General features: G+C 41.7%; 1 protein-coding gene across 1 annotated transcript in view; it reads right to left on the reverse strand.

Annotated features, from left to right (window-relative positions):
* The window catches only part of C6H1orf21 (chromosome 6 C1orf21 homolog), a 217946-nt gene that overhangs the window by 23137 nt on the left and 172131 nt on the right, over positions 1-22678 (reverse strand). Inside the window, exons 4-5 of the mRNA XM_061634049.1 lie at positions 15981-16057; positions 2590-2650 (exon numbers count right to left, since the gene is read on the reverse strand). Of these exons, the coding sequence (XP_061490033.1) occupies positions 2590-2650; positions 15981-16057 (138 nt within the window). The remainder of the gene's footprint in view (positions 1-2589; positions 2651-15980; positions 16058-22678) is intronic.

Genomic DNA, 22678 nt, shown 5'->3' on the forward strand with positions numbered 1-22678 from the left:
CTAAAGTGAAATAAAGGCCTGGTGTGGATATGGCCAGGGTGCTCTTTGGTTTAAATTTGGGTGGGAGGCTACATGTGCCTGCTGTAGAATAAAAAGGTGAGGGAAACCCTGAAAAGCAATTATACTGTTTACAGTGTTTTTCTTTTGGAAAGGAAAGGGGCTTAAAAGAAAACTTAAAAGAAAAAACCAAGAATTCTGGTGAGCAATATGGCAGGGTCAGAGCAGGGGTCAATAGTGCACACAGGAATTGAGATGAGAGGGGGACTTGCTTTGTGGGGGCCTGGGACAAATACCCCCAGGTGCCCCACCCAGCAGCCCTGCAATATCAGTGAGTTGTATGACTTGTGCAGTATTAAAAAACATAGCAGTGTAACAGACCCTGCTACTCTCAGGCTTTTCCCTAGCAATGTCTATAAAAAGGGCCAGAGTGAGCCACCTCTTACATGCCACTCTACTTTCAGTGCACTCCTAGGATCCCAGTGAAGGCTCTGTCATTTGGTATAGAGGGCTCTCAAAGGATGACTCATGGAGTTGCAGGCCTACATTCTTTATTATGTTGGGCACACACACAACATGGCTCCTGCTGCAAGTTCTCCTCCTGGAGCTCCAACACTCCCTCATCAGCTACAAGAAGTAGACCCTCTGTCTTAAAGGGACAGTATCACCATATATGACAGTCTCCCAGTCTTCTTCCCTTGCTTTTTTTTAAAAAAACTTTGAAAATTACCTTTACCTCAAAATACAGAGCTGTAGTAATTACGTGACTGAGCTTTGTATGCTAATCAGTTTTGTAGCACAAGTGAGGCTGATACCACCTATCCTCTCTCTCTCTCTCACTGTGTGTGTGTGTGTGTGTGTGAGAGAGAGAGAGAGAGAGAGAATGAGAATATAACCTTGAAAAAAGACTAAAGACACTTGTGTTTTGCCACCCTAGCTCACTGCAGACAGAACATTAAAAAAACACAGCCACTGAACTCAGCTTGTCACCCCCTTCACCTCAGCGCCCTGGGTGACCGCCCAGCTCGCCCACTCATAAGGCATGCCCTGTTGAAGGTTAAAATTAATTTCCATGTGCTGGTATCACAGAATGAATTATTTGAAGTTATTACCATGTTCCTTCCACTAATCGTCAAAACTGATTTTGTTATTTGGGATAATGACAATATCTCTCACTTGGGATGAATATGTGGTGTGCTCAGAACAACTTTAAAAAATCATTTTTTAAAAAAACTATAGACAGGGAGCACCAATATAAACAAAAAGTAAAAAAAATGCAGTTGCTGTCAGAACTCAGGCTTGTTCTGACTAAAGAAAAAATTGCAAGGAGAACCATAGCAACCAAGAAGTCTCCTTACACTAATATGCTATGTCAGGTCAGGTGATATACTTTTAATTCAGGGATGGGGAATCTTTTTAGCCTGGTGGCCAGATCTTTATTTGGCCCCACCCCTGTGGGCCAACTTTAACAGGTAGGTGGAGCAACCTACCAGACAATCACATTATGTCATTATGACATCACATGACTGACAGGTGGGCTGTCGTGCCCACCTGTTAAAATCCCTTGTGTGGGATCCCCAAGTTTTGGAGCTACAGCACAAGAAGGTTTGCTCACCCATTGCTTTGCAAGCCTACCCCTCACTGCTCCTCTCCTTTCCACCTGTAATGTCAGAGGGACAATTGGAAGCACAGGGATGCTTGCAAAGGGCTTTGAAGCTTGCAAAGGGCTTCAAAAAGCAGCTCTGGGAGCAAGAAGTGGGTTCCATTGAATGGAAACTGCTTCCCCCTCCTTAAGCAAGGAGCGCTCCTATTGCCCATCAACTGATGGGTGCCCATGTTAAGTTCCTGATTGTTTCTTTTGATTGTTTCTTCTAAGTGCCAACTTTACATGATGTTAGGTGTGTGGTGGGTATGATGTCAGATATAGGGCAGGTGGGCGTGGCTTCCCCAAAATGGTTTTGTAGGCCAAACATGGAAGACTGTCAGGCTCAAGTCTGGCTTGCAGGCCGGTGGTTCTCCACCCCTGCCTTAACTGCTACAAAAGCTTCTGGGGGTCAAGGTTGCTTTCCATTCTGAGCAACTAAGAGAACTGCTTTTGCTTGCTGCAGACTGGCCTTTGTCTTACCCTGCCCTCTGGAACTGCATCTGATATCAAGAGGCATCCAATGGGGGGACATCAAGCATGACACCAATACCACAGCTCCTACTGGAACAGAATGCTCCCCCCAAAGTTAGTGCTTCCTCCACACCTGCCTTGAGCTGCCTTTCACTGTTAAATACTCACCTTGGTCCTTGCCTGCCCCCACTTACAAGGTGGTAATTAAGTATGAGTTTTCACATCCCATTCAAAATAATGGCAGATGAACAAAAAAGGTGGTTTAGCACTCACAATCCTATTCTCGCTTTTGCAATAAACTATAAAGACTGAGTAACCAGAATGTGTGAAACTCCAATTATTTAGATGTGGGAATATCATAAAATGAACACTTGCCCTATGATAACCAATAAACCTCAAATGGATTCTTGTCTCTGTGTCTCAACAGGTCACATTCCATGGTTGCTCCATGGAAATATTTCCTTCGTTATTCTTACCTTTTCAATTTTCTCATCCAGCATTCTGAAGAATTCCTGTTGGCTTTCAGAGATGTGCATGCTGAAATACACAAAAGAACTGTGATCATTTCTGTCTTTGTTTGCATTCCACTGGCAATTGAAAACATTCCTTTTTAAACAACTTTTTGGTTCTGTTGCTGTTTAAGGAATTGAACGTGAGTGCTGTTCGTTGAGCCTTGTTTTTTGCTGCTGCCTTTAGTTTGATAATATGTGTTTTAATGGCTGAAGTATTGTTGTTTGCATTTCTAGTTCGAGCAACTGCTTTGGTGGAGGGGAAAACAGAATATAAATTTTCAAAATAAACAAACAAAATACTGAGAGGCTCAGGGAGATTTACAAATTCATCCGTTTTGCTAGACCCATACAGGCTGCGCCGAGCTCGCTTCAGGGTGCCACTTTCAAAATAGAAGAGAAAGCACAATAATCATTTCTGTTGCACTCAGGTCCTGCCTGTGCGCTTCCCACAGGGCTTTCTGGTTGGCCAATGTGAGGACAGGATGCTGGCCTATGTGAGCCATAGGCTCTTCTTGCCTGGGACAACAAGTTATTACACGGGACAGTCACTACAAACACGGGGAACAGGAGTTTGTGAAATGCACAGACAAGAGCAGAAGGGGGGCAGTGATTTGCCTATGACAGCATCATGGTGCATATATGCTGTAATGTGGCACTCTTTCAGATTTTAGATCGAATTGTGCCACCCTTGTCACTCATCCCCTCCAGCATGTTCCAGATGAAAATAGGGACTTCTATGTTCTTTTAGAAACTCCACCTTACTGCCTGTGATCTCCCCATGCATTCATACACATTGCTGAAGGCAGGCTGTATTCTGTATTTCTTTACAGTGAACTCTCCTGCACTGATTTGAAGTACATTTTAAAATCCTGTAATTCTTCACCGGTAGTTCAAAATCAACTGTGGCAGCTGCAGCATGTGAAATGGCAGGCTGCACACTACAGGGTGCTTTCAGTTTCACGTGCCCTCATTTACTTGCATGCACACTAGACTCAAGGTACCTATGCACAAAATAAAACTTCAAAGAGTTTTCCTTGGAGATCTGCAGGAATGAAGCTGAAACCTCACAATGGCATTCCTCAGAAACTCATACAACCAATATTCTTAAAAGATGCCCCGCTTCCACAAGAATAGGGAAAAAGTGATATACCAAAGATGGATACCAGAAAAACACAGAACATAAGAGCAGCCCTGCTGGATCAGACCAAAGGCGTGTTTAGTTCAGTATCTGATTTCCACAGCGGCCAGCAAGATGCCTTTGACATCTGCAATTAGGACCTGAGTGCAACAGCCCTCTCCCCACTTGTGATTCCCAGCAACTGATACACAAAGGCTGCCTCTGACAGAGGAGGTAGTGTAATGGCTAGTAGCCACTGATGGCATTATCAATTGTCCCTGTTGCATAGAGGCCACTAATGCATACACCAAGAGCTGGATTATGGCAGATTTGAATATAAGGTAAAGAATCCTGCATACATCTCTGCCATGGTAGAGAAGTAGCTCAAGCAGAAGGCTGATAACTATCCTGGGCTTGAATTACAGGGGAGCTTAGCCCCCTTACCTACTTTTGTAACAGCTACAGGGGACATGATATGGCTAATCATTGCCTCAGCCACGGGGTGGGAGCTTGTTGATTTGATGAAGCCCCCTCTCTCATAATTTGAGAGTTACAAGCACCACAAGTCATAATCGACTTGAAGGCAGATAACTCACATAACACACACACATGTTGAATGCAAGGATTTTACAAAGCTCCCCATAGAACCACATGATTTACAGCTTTTTCCTGAAAGGTCCTTCTGTAGAGTTAAGATGTAGCACAGTAAGTAATTCTTTACATTACAGTCATTAGAAATCTCTAGTATACAGTGACATTTCCTAGGATACCCCACCCCAGCTGCCCAATCACTTCTCTCCAGGAAGAAGGTCAGATACTTTACTTCCATTAACCTCATAGTAACATGAGGCCCAAATTGGTAAGACTATGTTTCACAGTAGTGTGCAGGATTGGAAAAAATACTATTATTAGTTGTCGGCAAAGTGCAGTCACTGCATTTGTGTGGTACAGGACACAAGCAGACAGACCCTGCCCCAGGGGAGCATAAAAGCTGAACACACAGAGTAAGGTCAGATGCTCTTACAAAACCAGAGGACATGGGGGGCTCAAGGGATGTGTTCTGAGCATTTTGTGTGTATATATTAGATGAGATGGCCTAGTTATGAAAGTCACAGAAAGATTTAGGTTTTTGTTTTAAAAAAAGACATTCTGAACATAGGAAAACCTTAACTCTGGAATGAGAGACTCTTAGGTAGTAATGGCACAGGATCAGTTTATATGACCACTCTGCAGAGTCAGCATCATCATTTAGACATAAAATTACCATCCCTCTGCTTTTTTCATTCTATTTTTTTAAAAACCCTTGGGCTACCAGGACTGGTGTATTCTGCAACTTTGTATGAGAACACAAAAAACATAGAAGGTAGGGCTGGGCACAGAATTCTACCTCCTGAGAATTTTCACTTGCTTAACAACCCTCTCAATTTCCATGGCAATACACAAAACAGTCAGAGAGAATAGAGAGTTCAAAGTCTAAAAAGGGAGGGAAAAAACCCAGAGCCCTTTTGGACTTTTTTCTGCCAGAGTTCTCATATTCTGTTGAAATTCATTAAAAATCAGCCATGTTCACAGAGTACCTGTAATCCTAATACTGACGTTGCATTGAACTGAATGATAATGTCGGGCATGCTCAGTAAGAACCAACTGTCAGCGCAGACTCACAGCTGCTGGGCTTGCCTAATCAGGGGGCCATACCCACACCAGACTTTGATTTCACGTGAGACAGTCATGGCTTCCCTCAAAGAATCCTGGGAAGTGTAGTTTGTGAAGGGTGCTGAGAGGAGACTCCAATTCCCCTGAGAGAGCTCCAGTGGCCAGACTGGTTTAACAGTCAGCCACTCTGATTGAAGGTCTGTGAGGGGAACAGGGCGTCTCCTAGCAACTCTCAGCACCCTTCACTAACTACACTTCTCAGGATTCTTTGAAAGAAGCCATGACTGTCCAAAGTGAAATAAAGGCCTGGTGTGGATGTGGCCAGGTAGAGTTTTGGTTTAAATTTGGGTGGGAGGCTACATGTGCCTGCTGTAGAATAAAAAGGTGGGGGAAAGCCTGAAAAGCAATGAACTGTTCACAATGTTTTCCTTTTGGAAAGGAAAGTGGCTTCTCCTCTGCCCAGTGCCCACCAGCCCAATCTCCGACCCTCCCCCCTCCGACCCTCCCTGCCCCTCCCCCGGGGTCAGTCTTGGACTACGAGTTGGGAGACCAGGGTTTGAATCCCCACACAGCCATGAAGCTCACTGGGTGACCTTGGGCCAGTCACTGCCTCTCAGCCTCAGAGGAAGGCAATTGTAAAGCCACCTCTGAATACTGTTTACCATGAAAACCCTATTCATAGGGTTACCATAAGTTGGGATTGACTTGAAGGCAGTCCATTTCCATTTTCAAACATGACTGCACAGAAATAAATCCCACTGAACTCAAAAAGTATGCAAATTATCAAACCCACTCTCCCTTCTGTTCCCTCCTATCCCCTCCCTCTTGCCCCTTCCCTCCCCCTCCTTCCCATGGTCAGTTTTACCTAAGCATGATTGCACAGGAGTACATCCCACTGAACTCAATAAGCATGCAAATGATCAAACCTTCCCTCCCCTCCCCCTTCCTTTGCCCTCTCCAGTCTGCTCCTTCCCCTTCCCCCTCCCCCTCCTCCTCCCCCATGGTCAGCTTTACCTATCCTAACCATGATTGCATAGGAGTAAATCCCACTGAATTCAGTAAGCATGTAAATGATCAGACCTGCCTTTCGCTTCCTTCCTTCCCCCTCCCTCCTCCCCTGTCCAATTCCAGGCCTCCCTCCCTCCCCCCCCACTCAGTTTTACCTATCCTAAGCATGATTGCATAGGACTAAATCCCACTGAACTCAATAAGCATGCAAATGATCAATCCATTCTCAGCAAACTTGCACAGAATCCCGGATTAATGCGAATTCATTAATAGGCAAAAAACCTTGTGGTTTAAATGTACCTATAGCCCACAGATATTTCTATCAAACTTTAAAAAGTAGGGAAATTGGACAGCTATAGTGAATGCACCAGGGGAGCAGGAGACCTGACCCCCTCTCTGAGATATTGTACCACCCAACAAATTTGTCAAAATGCAAACACAATTTGGGTTGGTCTTTCACAGTCCAATCCACTTCCTGTGTAGCTTGGAAGAATTTGGTAACGTGTGCCTCTGAGTTTGATAGAAATATCTGTGGGCTATAGGTACGTTCTTAAACCGCAAGGCTTTTTGCCTATTAATGAATCAATTAAAAATCAGCCAGGCATTTTTTAAAACTTTTACACTGCAGAAGATGAAGGTCAGAGTATGGGGCAAAGTCAGTACAGTAGGGCCCCACTCATACGGCGGGTTACGTTCTGGACCCCTGCCGAAAAACGAAACTCATTGAATAGAATGGCGTGCGATGCCCGAAAACCGCTGTAAAAGCGGAACAAGCGCCGTATGAGTGAGGCTTTAGTCTAATTGCATCTAATTGAGACCGCCGCATTAGTGAAGCGCCGTAAAGCAGGACCCTGCTGTAACAGGATTACAGGTACTCTGTGAACATGACTGATTTTTAATTAATTTCAATAAATTATGAGAACACTGACAGAAAAAAAATCCAACAGGGGTCTGTTTCCCCTCTTTTTACATTTTGAAACTCTGACTGTTTTGTATGTCACCATGAAAACTTAGAGGGTTGTTAAGCAAGCGTTTCTGAGTTCAGGACTATAAGTTTCGTAAGCTTTTGTTTTGAAATGATCTTATGGGAATCATCAGAACGGCATGGGGGTATTTTCAATTTAACATTGTGGAATGCAAAAAATCCATGCTGGCTATAGTATACAGCCACTCTTGTGGCTGTATAGTAAGTGACATATTATCAGCACTCTCTCTTGGTACCAACAAAGCAGAGATTCATTAACATTAGTTCTTTTACATCAACATATGTAAGGGGAAATAAAACCCTATTACATTTAGTGTCCAATAAACAGGATGTAGAAGAGGAGATCAGGAGAGGAAGGGCCATGTGCAAGGCCAGTATGAGTATACCTGTTGCGTCTCCTTATGGTGCTCAGGTATTAATTGAAGGTAGGTTACTGTAGGGTTGAAGGACAGTGGGGCAAATATATACTAAATGGGCTTCCATGGAAAAGCCTAACTGTGAGATGCAACTCGGTCTGCTTTAAAATACGAAAGTACTGAACCACAATGAATACTGAACCAAGTACTGAACCACAATGCAAGATATTAACTGGCTATAACATTGATATTGCGGTATGCAGAAGAACAATGACTATTCTGGGGGGAAAGCGAATTGTTCTCTTCTTTCTAGGAAAGTAGGAAGCTGCCCAAAATGGAGTCAGACCATTTGTCCATTTTGCTCCATGACTGGCAGCGGCTCTCCAGGGTTTCAGGTAGGAAGTTTCTTCCAGCACTACCCAGAGATGCCAGAGATTGAATTGGGACCTTCTGCATGCAAAGCAGCTGCTCTACCCTTGAGCCACAGCACTTCCCCTCTAAAGCAGCAGTGGGGAACCTGTGGTCCAAACAGATCATGAAATGCCAGGTAGTCACTTCTGTACTCAGTAAAGATGAACACTCTTGGGTACCATCAAGACCCGCTGTGCATTGGGTAATTAATGAACAATCTTGGCCAGGTTGAAAAACATTTATATTAACTTAGCCATCATTTTTGCTAGTCTTTTTATTACAAGTAAGCCTGCAATAAATGTTGCAGTATATCTACACTAGTTTTCCTCAAACTAGTACCCACCAGATGTTTTGGACTACAATTCCCATGAGCCTCAGCTAAGACTATGTAGCTGGGGCTCATGGGAGTTGTAGTTCAAAACATCTGAAGGGGACCACATGGAGGAAGGCTGATCTACATCTAGCCAGCCCACCCAAGCTGCCCTTCTTCAGGAGATTCCATTCCATCTCCCCTTCACCAGTTTCAATTTTTCCTTTTCCATCTGACATTCAAAATCCCATGGCTACTGATCATTCATCTGTTTGTTTTATGTTTGTTTGTTTTGAGGGGGAGTTGCCCCATTAGTTTTTCCCCCTTAATTATTTACTTCTCCAAACTTCAGGTTTCCCCAAGTATGCAGTTATTTCCCTCTTGTTTCTCAGTGGCCCTGCTTTGGCTCCATTTCTTTTGGCACCTATCACATGGGTTTGCTATTAGAGGGAGTGATTAGGTTAAACTAGTTTATCAATAACCCTAATTGCTGATGATTTCTTTGCCATTACTGTGTAACTTATTTTATTTTTAACCAATAATTTCACACTGAGTTATAGTCATCTGGTCTTTTAGAAATAGTAAGTTTTCTGTTTGGCTTGATTGCTTACTTAAATGGTTCTGAGAACAATTTATATGCTGGGAAATGGGGACAAGTTCTGAGCCTAAAGGTGGTGTCCCACACTGTTTTCAGTCCAATTGTACTCTTTATCTGGAGTGAAGATAATCCAAACCAGCCCTGAAGTTTTTATGGAAAGGGAATTTACAAATTACACTTTGCACACAGAATGTATATTAATCAGTATCCTAATATCATAATCAAAGAATAATCCAAGTAAGCTATTATTCAGTGGCTTAGAAAGCAACATCTTTTCACGTCACTGTTGAAGTACCAAGTCTCTGCCCCTATAAAGCCTTTGACTTTTAATACAGAGGGTGCTTTAGATATGGAACTAGGGATGGGATTCACCCCCCACCACCAATCTACTCTGCCCCACTCACCCCCAATAACATGGACAAGGAGGAAGCAGGAGAGAAGGGTCCCTCCCTGGGTGGAAGGATAGAGCAGCAACAGCTGCAAAAGCCTCCCCAGTAGGGCCAGACCACAGAAAGGGAAGAACAAGAAGAGGCGCCACATCATGGGGCAAGCGGCAGGCTGCAGGCTGCATTGCCTTTTGGCACCCATTGGAATCAAGCAGATTTTTTGCCCACCCTGACCTGCAGCCTGTCATCACTTGCCCCATGCTGTAGTACCTCCTCTGTGGTCTGGCCCTGCTCCAGGGGGCTTTTGCTGTGGCAGCTGCTCTATCCTTCCACCCTGAGAGGGCCCTTTCTCTTCTGTCTGCTCCTTCTCTGTGATGCCAGAGATGAGCAGGATGGATGGATGGATGGGGGGGGGGGAAGCCCATCCCTATATGGAACTAATAAGAAATCATCTCTTTTACAACTAAGTAGTGGCAGAAGATGTAAACATACTTATTAAAGGTAGAGAAGGCTACAAAATTGATCTGTTGGCCGGTACCACTCTGAAAGCATTCCATCGACCGAACTGGCGGTATCTATTAAAATTCATCCTTTGTCTGCTATTTGTTGTTTTTACCGGTCAGATTTCCCCCCCCCAATCTATATTAATATCAGTATTTTGAAAGGAAAGCTGTTTTGCCGCCTCCTCCACTGTGACTGAGGCCAGTCCGATTTCATGATAGCAAACAGAGACAAGTTGTTTTCCTTTTGGAAAGGAAAACAGCTTTTAGTGCTACCCCATCCCCCACCTACTCCTTGGCAAGCCTAGAAACCATTAACATGGGCGAGACTCTCTGGTCTCTAGGCTTGCCTTTTAATCATTTAACATTAAGAGATTAGAAGGCAAGTGTAGAGAATCTTGCCCACATTAAGGACTCTCTAGGGCTAGGCTTGCCTTTTAATCTCTATTATAGGTTTGGCTTGCTTCCTGCCTGCTTGGAACTTGGATTATTTGAGTGGAGGGGGGTAGCAGAAAAAGAGAGACTTTTACTGTGCTGTGCATAAAATCAATAAAAGAACAATATATTTGAGGGGATATTCAAGGGGAAAAATGTGGTGTTGGGGGAAAGCTCCTGAAGTTTGGAGCAAACAGGATTGGTGTGCAAAGATGGAGAATATGTGCACCACTGAAAATTCTGGTGCTAAATCTGAATTCAGCAGAATTCTCTCCCATCCGTAATCAAGATCATCACTTTGACAATGACAGCTTGGGGCATGCATCTATAGCCTAGTTTTTACTGAGGTAAACCTGTGTCTGGGCTGTACCAATTCAGACTGCAGGAGGGCACTCGTAGGATTACAAAACATCCCTGAACACAGGAAGGCTAGGCTAGAAACCTTCTCTTGAAATGACAAAAGAGAATGCTAGGGATGCATGAACAGCCCTAAAATGATCATTGCCTTCTTGTGCATTCCACTCAAACCTTTTCGTTGTTGTTTTAAGATTTGAAAATAATGCTCAATGAAGCCCTTTTCTCAGAGGACTGGCAGAGAAAGGACAGGACATTCTATCCCTTCTTTGCCAGCACACTGTGTGCCTGTGCTCTCCACTGAGCAGTGGGTTTCCCATCCTCCATAGCCACACAGAGATTGCTTTCTGTTCCCAGTGCAGAGAACCCCCCCCACCCCGTACCCTAAGCCAGCAGCAGAAAGTAAGGGTATGCTGCCCAGAAAGGGACACTATTAATAGCATTCTATCCTAGGCAAGAGTATCTTTTTTTCCTGCCACTTTGCACAGAAGAACAGGTTGGCAGAAAGCAGAGGTAGGTAGCATGAGTGAGAGAATACACACACAGAGAAGCACAACTGGGATGGGACACTTGCTCACAGTGAACCACACTTCCTATCCCAATTTTAATCACTGAAAGGAAGCAGGCCTATTCGCTTATTCCATTGCAACCTAACTTGATTCCTCACAACTCTCATAGAGAACCACAGGAACTGAGCAACATCTGTACTGCCTTCAAGTCGATTCTGACTTATGGTGACCCTATGAATAGGGTTTTCATGAGGCTGAGAGGCAGTGACTGGCCCAAGGTCACCCAGTGAGCTTCATGGCTTTGTGAGGATTTGAAACCTGGTCCAACACCTTAACCACTACACCACACTGGCTCTCTCCGAACAACATACCTGTCTTTTATCAGCAGTGTTTATATCTGAAAGAGGCAATAGGAGACTGCTCAAATTTTCATGGGAATCTTTGCCCAAATATTATGCCCCATAGTTCCAGATTTGGATCATAGAATCATAGAATAGTAGAGTTGGAAGGGACCTATAAGGCAATCAAGTCCAACCCCCTGCTCAATGCAGGAATCCAAATCAAAGTATTCCCGACAGATGGCTGTCCAGCTGCCTCTTGAATGCCTCCAGTGTTGGAGGGCCCACTACCTCTCTAGGTCATTGGTTCCATTGTCGTATGGCTCTAACAGTTAGGAAGTGTTTCCTGATGCTCAGTCAAAATTTGACTTTCTGCAACTTGAGCCCATTATTTCGTGTCCTGCAATCTGGGACGATCGAGAAGAGATCCTGGCCCTCCTCTGTGTAACAACCTTTCATGTACTTGAAGAGTGCTATCATATCTCCCCTCAGTCTTCTCTTCTCCAGGCTAAACATGCCCAGTTCTTTCAGTCTCTCCTCATAGGGCTTGGTTTCCAGTCCCCTAATCATCCTTGTTGCCCTCCTCTGAACCTGGTCCAGTTTGTCTGCTTCCTTCTTGAAGTGTGGAGACCAGAACTGGACGCAGTACTCAAGATGAGGCCTAACCAGTGCTGAATAGAGGGGAACTAATACTTCATACGATTTGGAAACTATACTTCTGTTAATGCAGCCTGATATAGCTGTTGGCTCATATTCAGCTTGTGATCAATGACAATTCCAAGATCCTTCTCACATGTTGTATTGCTGAGCCAAGTATCCCCCATCTTATAACTGTGCATTTGGTTTCTTTTTCCTAAGTGTAGAACTTTGCATTTATCCCTATTGAATTTCATTCTGTTGTTTTCAGCCCAATGTTCCAGCCTATCAAGGTCCCTTTGAATTTTGTTTCTGTCTTCCACAGTATTAGCTATGCCCCCCAATTTTGTACCATCTCCAAATTTGATAAGCATGCTCTGTACCTCCTCATCCAAGTCGTTAATAAAAATGTTGAAGGGCACTTGGCCCAGGACTGAGCCCTGTGGTATCCCACTCATTACTTCCACCTAGTTTGAAAAGGAACCATTGATAAGCACTCTTTCAGTACGATTCTGGAGCCAACTGTGGATCCACCTGATAGTTGTTCCATCCAGCCCACATTTAGCTAGTTTGCTAATCAGAGTATCATGGGGCACTTTGTCAAAAGCTTTGTTGAAGTCGAGATATATTATGTCCATAGCATTTCCACAGTCTACAAAGGAGGAGCCCCAATCAAAAAATGAGATATGATTAGTTTGGCAGGATTTGTTCTTCATAAATCCATGTTGGCTCCTAGTAATCACTACATTGCTTTCAAGGTGCTTACAGATTGACTGCTTTATAATCTGCTCTAGAGTTTTTCCAGGGATTGGTGTTAGGCTGACTGGTCTGTAGTTCCTCGGTTCCTCCATTTCACCTTTTATGAAGATAGGGACAACATTAGCTCTCCTCCAGTCATCTGGCACTTCACCAGTCCTCCATGATTTAGCAAAGATAATAGGCAGTGGTTCTGAGAGTTGTTCAGCCAGTTCCTTCAATACTCTAGGATGCAGTTTATTGGGCCCTGGAGATTTGAACTTGTTCAAAGTGATTAGGCATTCCTTGACCGTTTGTCTATCAATCTCAAGCTCCAATTCTGCCCCTTCTACTTCATGTTTCCCAGGAGGGTCATAAACCCTTTTTGGGGAGAAGACTGAGCCAAAGTAGAGATTGAGCATTTCTGCCTTTTCTTTGTCATCTGTAATCATTTTGCCATCCTCATTGAGTAGCTGTCCACCATTTCTTTTCTCTGTCTTTTACTATGGATGTACCTGAAGAAAGCTTTTTTGTTGCTTTTAGCATCTCTCGCTAACCTCAGCTCATTCTCAGCTTTAGCCTTCCTGACGCCATCCCAGCAATTCCGTGATACTTGCCTGTAGTCTTCCTTTGTGGCCTGGCCTTCTTTCCACTTACTGTATGTGCCCTTTTTTGTTTTCAGGTCATCTCTAAGCTTTTTGTGAAGCCACATTGGCTTCATCTGCTGATTCCCCCCTTTTTTCCTTGTTCGAATTTCTTGCCACTGAGTTTTTACAATTTCCTTTTTTAGGTGCTGGCTATGGCAGCCCCTACAGCAGGAGTGGGGAACTCTGGCCCTAGTAAGCACAACCAATGGTCATGGATTATGAGAGCTGTAGCTCGGCAATGTCTGGAGCACCAAAGATTCCCCAGACCTGTCCTATAGACATCCCACTTTTCTCTAAGCAGACTATGCATGTACCAACACATAGGTCCAACATCTATAGAAGATATTCTGATTCTGGGGCCTGAAATAATATTTTCACACAGATTTCAGTACTCAATGCTATGGCTCAAATTCAGATATCATATGGCTTGAACTAAACCCAAACCACAGCCTGAGCCATATTGACAAACCAGAATTTAGAGATGATTCTCTGCTTTGTTTCTCAGTGGCTCAGCACTTCTGTGCAGTAGCACACTTAGCACAATCCATGGTTTGCAAGCCTGCTTCAAACTACGGCTACCAGTTGTGATTTGCTGATTATTTATCTCACAATACCTTTTCCTACTTTTTCATTTTTTAAAAAAAAAATAGTCAAAGTGACCAACAAAATAACTCATAACACCTGATAACAACATAAAGGAGTAGCCAACCTGGTGACCTCCGAATGTTGTTGGATTTCAACTTCCATCAGCTCCAGTGAGTGATCAGGGATGATGGGAACTGTAGTCCAACAACATCTGTAGGGCATCTGGTTGGCTATTCCTTTTTTTTTTACAATAATTTTTATTCAAATTTTCATAAAACATAGAAAACAAAATCATAAAACATTCAAAGACAAAAAACAAAACAAAACAAAAATGATTAAACAAAAAATAAAATAAAATGTTGACTTCCCATTTGTCACATATCAAATCAGTTATAGGTCTACAATATATAACAATCCTGTCTCTTAAATCATATTATAAAATCACTTTCCTCCAGTAGTTATCTTAATTAATCATCAAATCTCATAAACATTACTTTATTCTTTCCACAAAAAGTCAAAGAGAGGTTTCAATTCTTTAAGAAATATATCTATCAATTTTTCTCCAAATAAACATGTCAATTAATCCATCTCGTTAATAATTATAATAATCTTATTGTCATAATCATAGTCCAAATAAACATTTCGATTAATCCATCTCATCAGAATCTGTTAGGTCCAATAATTTCAATAGCCATTATTCCATTATCCCTATTAGTTCCATCTTCCATCTTCAATAGTCCTGTTAAGTCCAGTAATTTCAGTGTCCAATCTTCCATTATCAGTATTCCATAATAATCTTGCTGTTGTAGCCATAGTCATATAATAAGAGTCTGATGGGAATTTCCTCTATCCCAAATATTTTCTTGCCATCCATTCTGAATAAGTTGCTGAAACATTGTTGTAAATTCATATCTGTGTTCTTCTTTTTTAGAAAATGCACTGGCTCATCTCTTAAGAGTTTTTCCATTGTCACATGACTGCAGTTAATTCCATAGATTTTCTCTATATCAAGCTCCATCACATCATTCCAGTCCAGAAGATTATCCAAGCCATTGATAACTTTATCTCTAATATCTTCATTAATTTCTTCAGAGATAACGTTAAATTCCAAACAGTAGATTTTATTTCTAAAATCCATAAACTCCAGATCTTTTTCCAATTCCACATTTGTTCCAATCTCCAGGGCTTGTATCTTCCCTTTATTTTTTCTTTTCTCATCTCTGATCTCATTCTCCTCTCTCACAGGGTCCCCTATTTCTTTAAACTCCTGCGTCATTTTGCTCAGTTCAATTTTCAGCTCCTTACTACCCTGTCGCAGGGTTTGTTTCGTTATCTCAATCTCATCCATTATTTTCTGAAACATAATTACTTCCAGATTCTCAGCCACTTTCTTGATTGCCATTTTTAAAACCACGAAAACAAAGCAAAACAAAAATAAAGAAGAACCACTTCTTATTTCAGCAACAGTTGGGTTAATATTCCAGGCTTGATGACATCACAGTATAAACAGAGCAACCTGCCTTATCTCTCTATCAGGCTATTCCTGATATAAAGTAACAAATTAACTATTTAAAATATCAAACAGACATCCAAAATGAAATAAAACAGGAAGTCAGTATTTAAGAATGCCCAGAAGGTAGCTGGAATAGATGTCCCACTAGATCTTTGGGGGAGGGGAAGAGAAAAGGGCAGCCCCCCCCCAGAAGTGCCTCCCTTGGTTAGAAATATTTTATTAACATTTCACTTTATATAATTAAAAGCACGCACACAAAAAACCTCTGAGAAGACTTACTTTGCTCTAGGTTGATGTACTAATCCTGGAAGCTCTTTGTTAGGCTTAAGCCTTACATGTGAACTGGCACTTTTTTCCTGAAAGAGAGGGGAGGGGGGAGAAAGACCAGCTTATTAGGGTTTCTTTCAAAGATATGCAATATTTATTTGCCATCAGATTGCAAATGAATGATAAAAGAGACCATGCATAAATATAGCTGTATAAAAAATACAGGAGGAGGAGTGGCCAAGTATTATAATGCTGAACTATGATGAACCAGCTCATAGATCAACATCCTGCTTGAAAATCTTGTTTGAACACCGTTTTCAAAGTGTTACACGTTAAGCTTTCATACGGCTCAAAAGTGTTATATTCCCAGTCGAGCAAGAAATGCTAATCTTATGTCCTTACATGATCACATATAAACACACAGAATATATTTATTCTAGAATTCACAAGGCGGATGGGTGGATCATGAATAGGGGGAGAGAGAGCTTTAGAGCTATAAAAAGACTGGGATGTGGTAATGGAAAGGAGTGTCACTGAAGAAGCTACTTTGGGCAGAATATCCCACCCTTAAAAATCAGCCTGGCAGATGAGCAGAGCAGCTGGGCAGAAAAAACAATGGGGGGTGGGGGAGGAAAAAAACTTTGCTATAAACGTCATAGGGCCTCCTCAGAACACATATAAGAAAATTCAGATGAAGGTAGGTTATGATACCAGGTTAGTAATGCTCCCTTTATTCATTCTCCTATCTTTTATAGTCTTAGGAGCTTCCCAAAGTCTTCCATGAAAGCAGTGAGGAAGAGGTCAACTTCCTACACTCACTGTGCCCTAAAGTGATGACTGGCCTCATAGGCCCAGTTCTCACTGAGACAGTAGATCTGTTTCTCAATGCTAACTCTGTTGTCAACAATGGGGGTGTTTGAATGATGGAACATTTCCTCATGGAAAAAAATTCTTACAATTCTTATAGTGTAATCAGGGAAAAGCTGGAAAGATTTTCTTTGTGCAGGGAAGTTTTTTTTTTAATGGATGAACATTTGTTTTTGTGTGCCCCCATCTGCAGACACACTTACCACCTCAGTGAGAACCAGGCCACTGTTTCATCCGTTTGGACTGCTTAAAAGCTTAGCACTTTTCATTAAAAAAAAAGCTTTTGAATTTGTGGATTTGGAAGCTTAGCACAGCTAATGGGTAATTTCACAACAACAGTGATTGTTATAGGCTTCTTGTTGGTGCCCGATACTTTCTAGAGATACAGAATTACAGGCTGAAAATAAGGGACTGAGATTCAGCTAAGCAATATCACTATGGGTTGGCGTTAGTTCAAAGCTGTCAGTCTTGCCAGACCTTTCCACCCATTCTTCAGTAGTACAATATAGAGCTTCAGAATAAAGAGTGCAGCCCATCTGCTGAGTCGATCCCATGAGATAACTTTTAATCTAGCCTTGCTATCAAAATGGGGGGGGCACGCAGGGAAGAGAAAGAAGGGGAGCAAAATGTGCTAATGAAATGAGATCAGAAGGGATAAATTACACTGGAAACGTATAAAGCCAGTAGCATAAAGATCAGAAGGGGAAAGCTATACTAGAAGTATATAAAGCCAGAGATATAAAGTTAACATTTAGTCACACATATGCATGTGGTGTCTTTTTCTCTTCTCATGGACTGGTTGTGAGATTTTTAAAAAGCTACTATACCAATTATCTGAAATTTCCCACTATTAGCTTACAAATATTAGATAACATACATATATTAGAAAATGTTATGTGAATTTGTATCTGATTGTATGGCTACAACTGGGAATAGGCTGCAAGACTCCATCCTCCTTTCCCACTTCGCTCCTGTAGCATAAGTTTCCCTTACTGGCTCTAATAGCAAGTAGCCACAGTAAGAGCAAACAATGGTTTCCCTTTAAACCAGATTCTGAAATCCTGGTTTAGTATTGGTTTCAGATCCTGAGTTAAGCATTTAATATCACTGCAGATGGAACAATTAACCATGATTAGACCAAGTTAAGGGAGGGGGATTAACATTCAAGAAGGGTTTCCATGGTCTGTTCGTGAATACATAATAGAAACATTGAAGCTGCACTGGCTCCAAAGAATTCAGGATGGTTTACAAGGGGTTCTCTTATTTTATCCTCATAACAACCCTGTGAGGTTAAACTGAAAGAGGCCAGTGACTTGCTCAAAGCCTGCCACTAAGTTTTAAGAGCAGGAATTTTAATCCATCTCTCTCTTATAGGGTGGCCAGAACGATCAGGGAGGAGCGAAGTGGCGGTGATTTCGTTCTGTGTGTTAATCAGGCCAGTAAAAGGCAGTTCCTATATTCCTATCTAGAGGCTGCCGTGGACAGAATTAAAGAAAACACATTAGTAGCTAAGTGCATCTAAATTTATCTAGCGACTTAAAGTTGTTGTCCAGTAGCGAACAGCCAACCCTGTTTATTTTCCATCGGTTACTCAGCAGGATTAATAGGTAGCAGGAAAGGAATTTAACAGCACAAATAAAGCCGAGCCCAATTCAGACTTGGGCCACACATTTTTAAGTTGGCAGGTCACACTGTTTATTGAAAGTGTGTATTCATGGAAATTTCAAAGACTCCCTCAAGACAGATTTTTTTCCAGAAAATATTATTCCCAAGTATCAACAAATTAATTCCCAAGTATCAACAAATTAAGGCAGATTAATTACAACTTCTGTCTCCAAGTAGCCAACATGGTGCCCTCCAGATGTTATGGACTACAACTCCCATCATCCCTGATCACTGGCCATGCTGGCTGGGGCTAATGGGAGTAAGGAGTTCACAACTTCCACAAGACAACCCTTGCTGTATCTGCTTCTAGTGCCAAACAGTATTTGCCCTTTGTCCTAAAATGTTATGAGTGCTTTAGAAAACACAATCAAGAACTATTCCTAGGGTTGCTAGGACTTAACAGGACTATTGAAGATGGAAGATGGAATTAATATGGATAATGGAATAATGGCTATTGAAATTATTGGACCTAACAGATTTTGATGAGATGGATTAATCGATATGTTTATTTGGACTATGGTTATGACAATAAGATTATTATTATTATTAACGAGATGGATTAATCGACATGTTTATTTGGAGAAAAATTGATAGATACATTTCTTAAAGAATTGAAACCTCTCTTTGACTTTTTGTGGAAAGAATAAAGTAATGTTTATGAGATTTGATGATTAATTAAGATAACTACTGGAGGAAAGTGATTTTATAATATAATTTAAGAGACAGGATTGTTATATACTGTAGACCTATAACTGATCTGCGACAAATGGGAAGTCAACATTTTATTTTTTTGTTTAATCATTTTTGTTTTGTTTTGTTTTTTGTCTTTGAATGTTTTATGATTTTGTTTTGTTTGTTTTATGAAAATTTGAATAAAAATTATTGTAAAAAAAAAAAAAGAACTATTCCTAGGGTTGCTGACTTTTGCTGATTTCAGTCTCAACTCTTAAGAGATTCTACAAGATTAAAATTAAAATGCTTCGTAATTAAAAATGACAATGTATTTTATAGCCTATGGGAGGGCTTGTCGGGTTCTCAGTGATAGTGACCTTTTGGAAGTGGGCACCTTTTGCCAATAGTGACTGTTCTCTCTGTAAAAAGGTGAGACTATTCAGACAAATCAAATTCTATCTAGTTAGAGTCTATTCTTGATACTTAGGTAAAAATGTGTGGGTTGCCTGGAGTATGCCCAGAGGCCAAGGAACACAAGCAGCGAATTCTAGTTTGAACAAAAGGACTCTTTGAACAATCCAAGTGTTAGGGAACCTGCCTGGCATCCCACCTTTATCAGGCTACATTCAAAGCCATTTGCCTATGTAACATTGCATTTTTCTATTTTTTTGTACTCTAGACAGATTTGCTATTACTTTCTTTTCTTGTATATGCCATGTGATCTCTGATAAAGTAACTTTCTGTTTCACTGCAATACTGTGCCTTTTGGATTTCTACTCTAAAGCCCCCACTCATTTGCTTTATTTAACAGAATTTGCATCCTCCTTAACTGTAAAAACCCCTAAGTGGTTTACATAAAAGATACTGTCAAGAACACCTGGTTTGTAAGGTTGTCAGCTAATATGGTTCTGTGGCAAGGAATTGTGGGGAAAACATCTTGCCTGAACTAGGGCCTCTGGGAGGCCATGAGACTGTCAGTTCTCACAGCTGAACTCAGTTAATTAAGCAGTAAGCAAGAACACCTGCTTATCAGCCGAGACTGGTACCTCAAGGCCACAGGCCTGGGAAGATTGGAGAAGCATGTGACTGTTAGGCACGAAAGCTCCCTGATTGGCTAATTAATTCCTGGCTGTTGCTGAGCTTTTGCCCATAAAAATAGAACTGTAATTCTGGGTCTTTGTTCCCCAATGTTCCTTTGTGCTACCTGATGTTGGGGTTCCATCATCCATCTGCTATCCAGACTATACATCTCTGGGGAGATGTGGAACCATGAAGTTACTCTGTTGGTTTATCTATATTGTGTGAGTATAGATTAGGCTAGACAGCTTTGTCATTTTTTACCTGTGAGTTGAACTCTTTGCCTTTTGTATTTTACCTAACCCTAGGGGTGTTTGGTTTAAGGAAATATTTTGCTGAACTATGATCTGGAAGACCAGGGTTCAAATCCCCACACAGACATGAAGCTCACTGGGTGACCTTGGGCCAGTCACTGCCTCTCAGCCTCAGAGGAAGGCAATGGTAAACCATCTCTGAATACCGTTTACCATGAAAACCCTATTCATAGGGTCACCATAAGTTGGAATCGACTTGAAGGCAGTCTATTTCCATTTTTTGCACTTATATTTTAATAAAGCTGCCTCTTATTTACCAGTGTGTGTTCATTTCAGGGGGAAATTGGCTCTGAATCCAGCACCTTGGCCAATTAACCACAGACTACCATATAGTTGGGTATTTTGCCTTAAGGCTCCAGGACAAGGAGTGCATCTTTGGCTCTTGTCTTTTGGAATCCATGGCAGGTCTATTTCTGGCAGTTTGGGTTTCCCCTTCGCCCAGAGTGACTGACCAGGTTTAAGGGGTGGTGGCAGTCTACCTCCCTTGCACGGTTGTTGTTGGTTTAACTCAGCCCTGGTAAGGGAGGCACGGGTTGTGCGTGGCCGGGATCAATTGCCCTGGGCTTGGGAGTTGACCCCGGTGGGAACTTGCGAGTTCTTGACAGATACAATATACATTAAATTTCAAAATATAAAAGAAATAAACAGACATATACATCATAAAAATTGCATATTAAAATACATGCCAACTTTATGACTCTTACTAGGCTTGCCTAAACAAAAATGTTTTAGCAGGCACTGAAAACAATACAGCGAAAGCACATGCCTAATGCAAATGGGCAGGGAGTTCCACAATATAGGTGCTGCCATATGAACTTCTTTACTTCCAGAACTGATAATATGTGTGCATGCGTGTGCGTTTATGTATATTTATGTATCTACACACATATATTCTGTTTAGAGAAGTGGAGGCAACAGAGTTGGTTCCCAAACAAATCTGATGGTGACGGTGAGAGCTTTATTTTTGTGATATATTTGAATGTTTTAGGGAAACTGCCTAACATGCAAGAAAAGGATAATCACCATCATCATCCCCAAACACTTGTCAGTCAAGCAGAGCTTAGGGTACAACACCATAAAGGACAATCCCAAATCTGACTAATAAAATGGATTATAAATAATGGTTTAAAAAGTTTACCCATTTGTAACATATAGAACAGCATTGAATGCTTTAGCTGCAAGGCTTCCCAGGGTGAGGCTCATCCACTGCACGCTGGGTGTGCTGACCCCTGTGATTTCCCCAAGTGTGGCGCATGCATGCAAGGTAGGGGAGATCTCATTGCACCAGTGCTAGTGCTTGCATTAGCACAACTTTTTAGTTGAACACTGACCTGTATTTTAGTGTTAGGTGTAGATGCAGTCATCAACAATGACTGCACTCCAATCCTAACCAGGTTTACTCAGAAACAAGTTCAAGTACATTCAATAGACTGACATCCTAGTAAGCGTGCTAAGGATTGCAACTATATCCGTAATAGGCAACACAGTATGAGAAAGATAAAAATATTCTTAATTTAACCTTTATTCTCAGAGCAATTACCTTAAAAAACCCAAATGTTTTCCTGACTTTATAGTCAGGGGAAAAGTTCAAGAATGGTATGTCCCTAGAGATTAACTCTGGGCAAGTTGCAGTGAGGGTGGTACTCCGGGCTAATAAGAACACATGTTTCCTTGTAGATTTTGAGCAATGTTCTTCTAGTCCAGCATTCTGTTTCCAGATGCCACTGGATGATCACAAACAATGCATAAAAGTGATGGCAGCCCTGCTTGTTTCCAGCACCAGACAATTAAAGCTAGTACATCTCTGGGGATTCCCACGTAATAGCCATTTACTAAAGCTGCACTAAATGTTCTCCTATTTCAACTTTCAGCTTGAAAACAATGAGTCTGGGCGGTATCAGAGCAGAAATATTTCCCTAAAAAGTCCTTGTGAGCATGTTAATCTTTTTTTAAAAAATTGCCACCATTGTTTTTCTTCTCTGCTTCTTCTTCTGTGCCACCATTATTTACTAATCCCCCCCCGAATTTAGTCCTATCAACAGTGCTAGCCAAATCAGGAATCACACAGTAAATATGAAGATGTCACAGAACTGCATAGACTACTAGATTTTCCAG

The sequence above is a fragment of the Rhineura floridana genome, chromosome 6, assembly GCF_030035675.1.
Source record: "Rhineura floridana isolate rRhiFlo1 chromosome 6, rRhiFlo1.hap2, whole genome shotgun sequence".
Classification (NCBI taxonomy): Eukaryota; Metazoa; Chordata; class Lepidosauria; order Squamata; family Rhineuridae; genus Rhineura; species Rhineura floridana.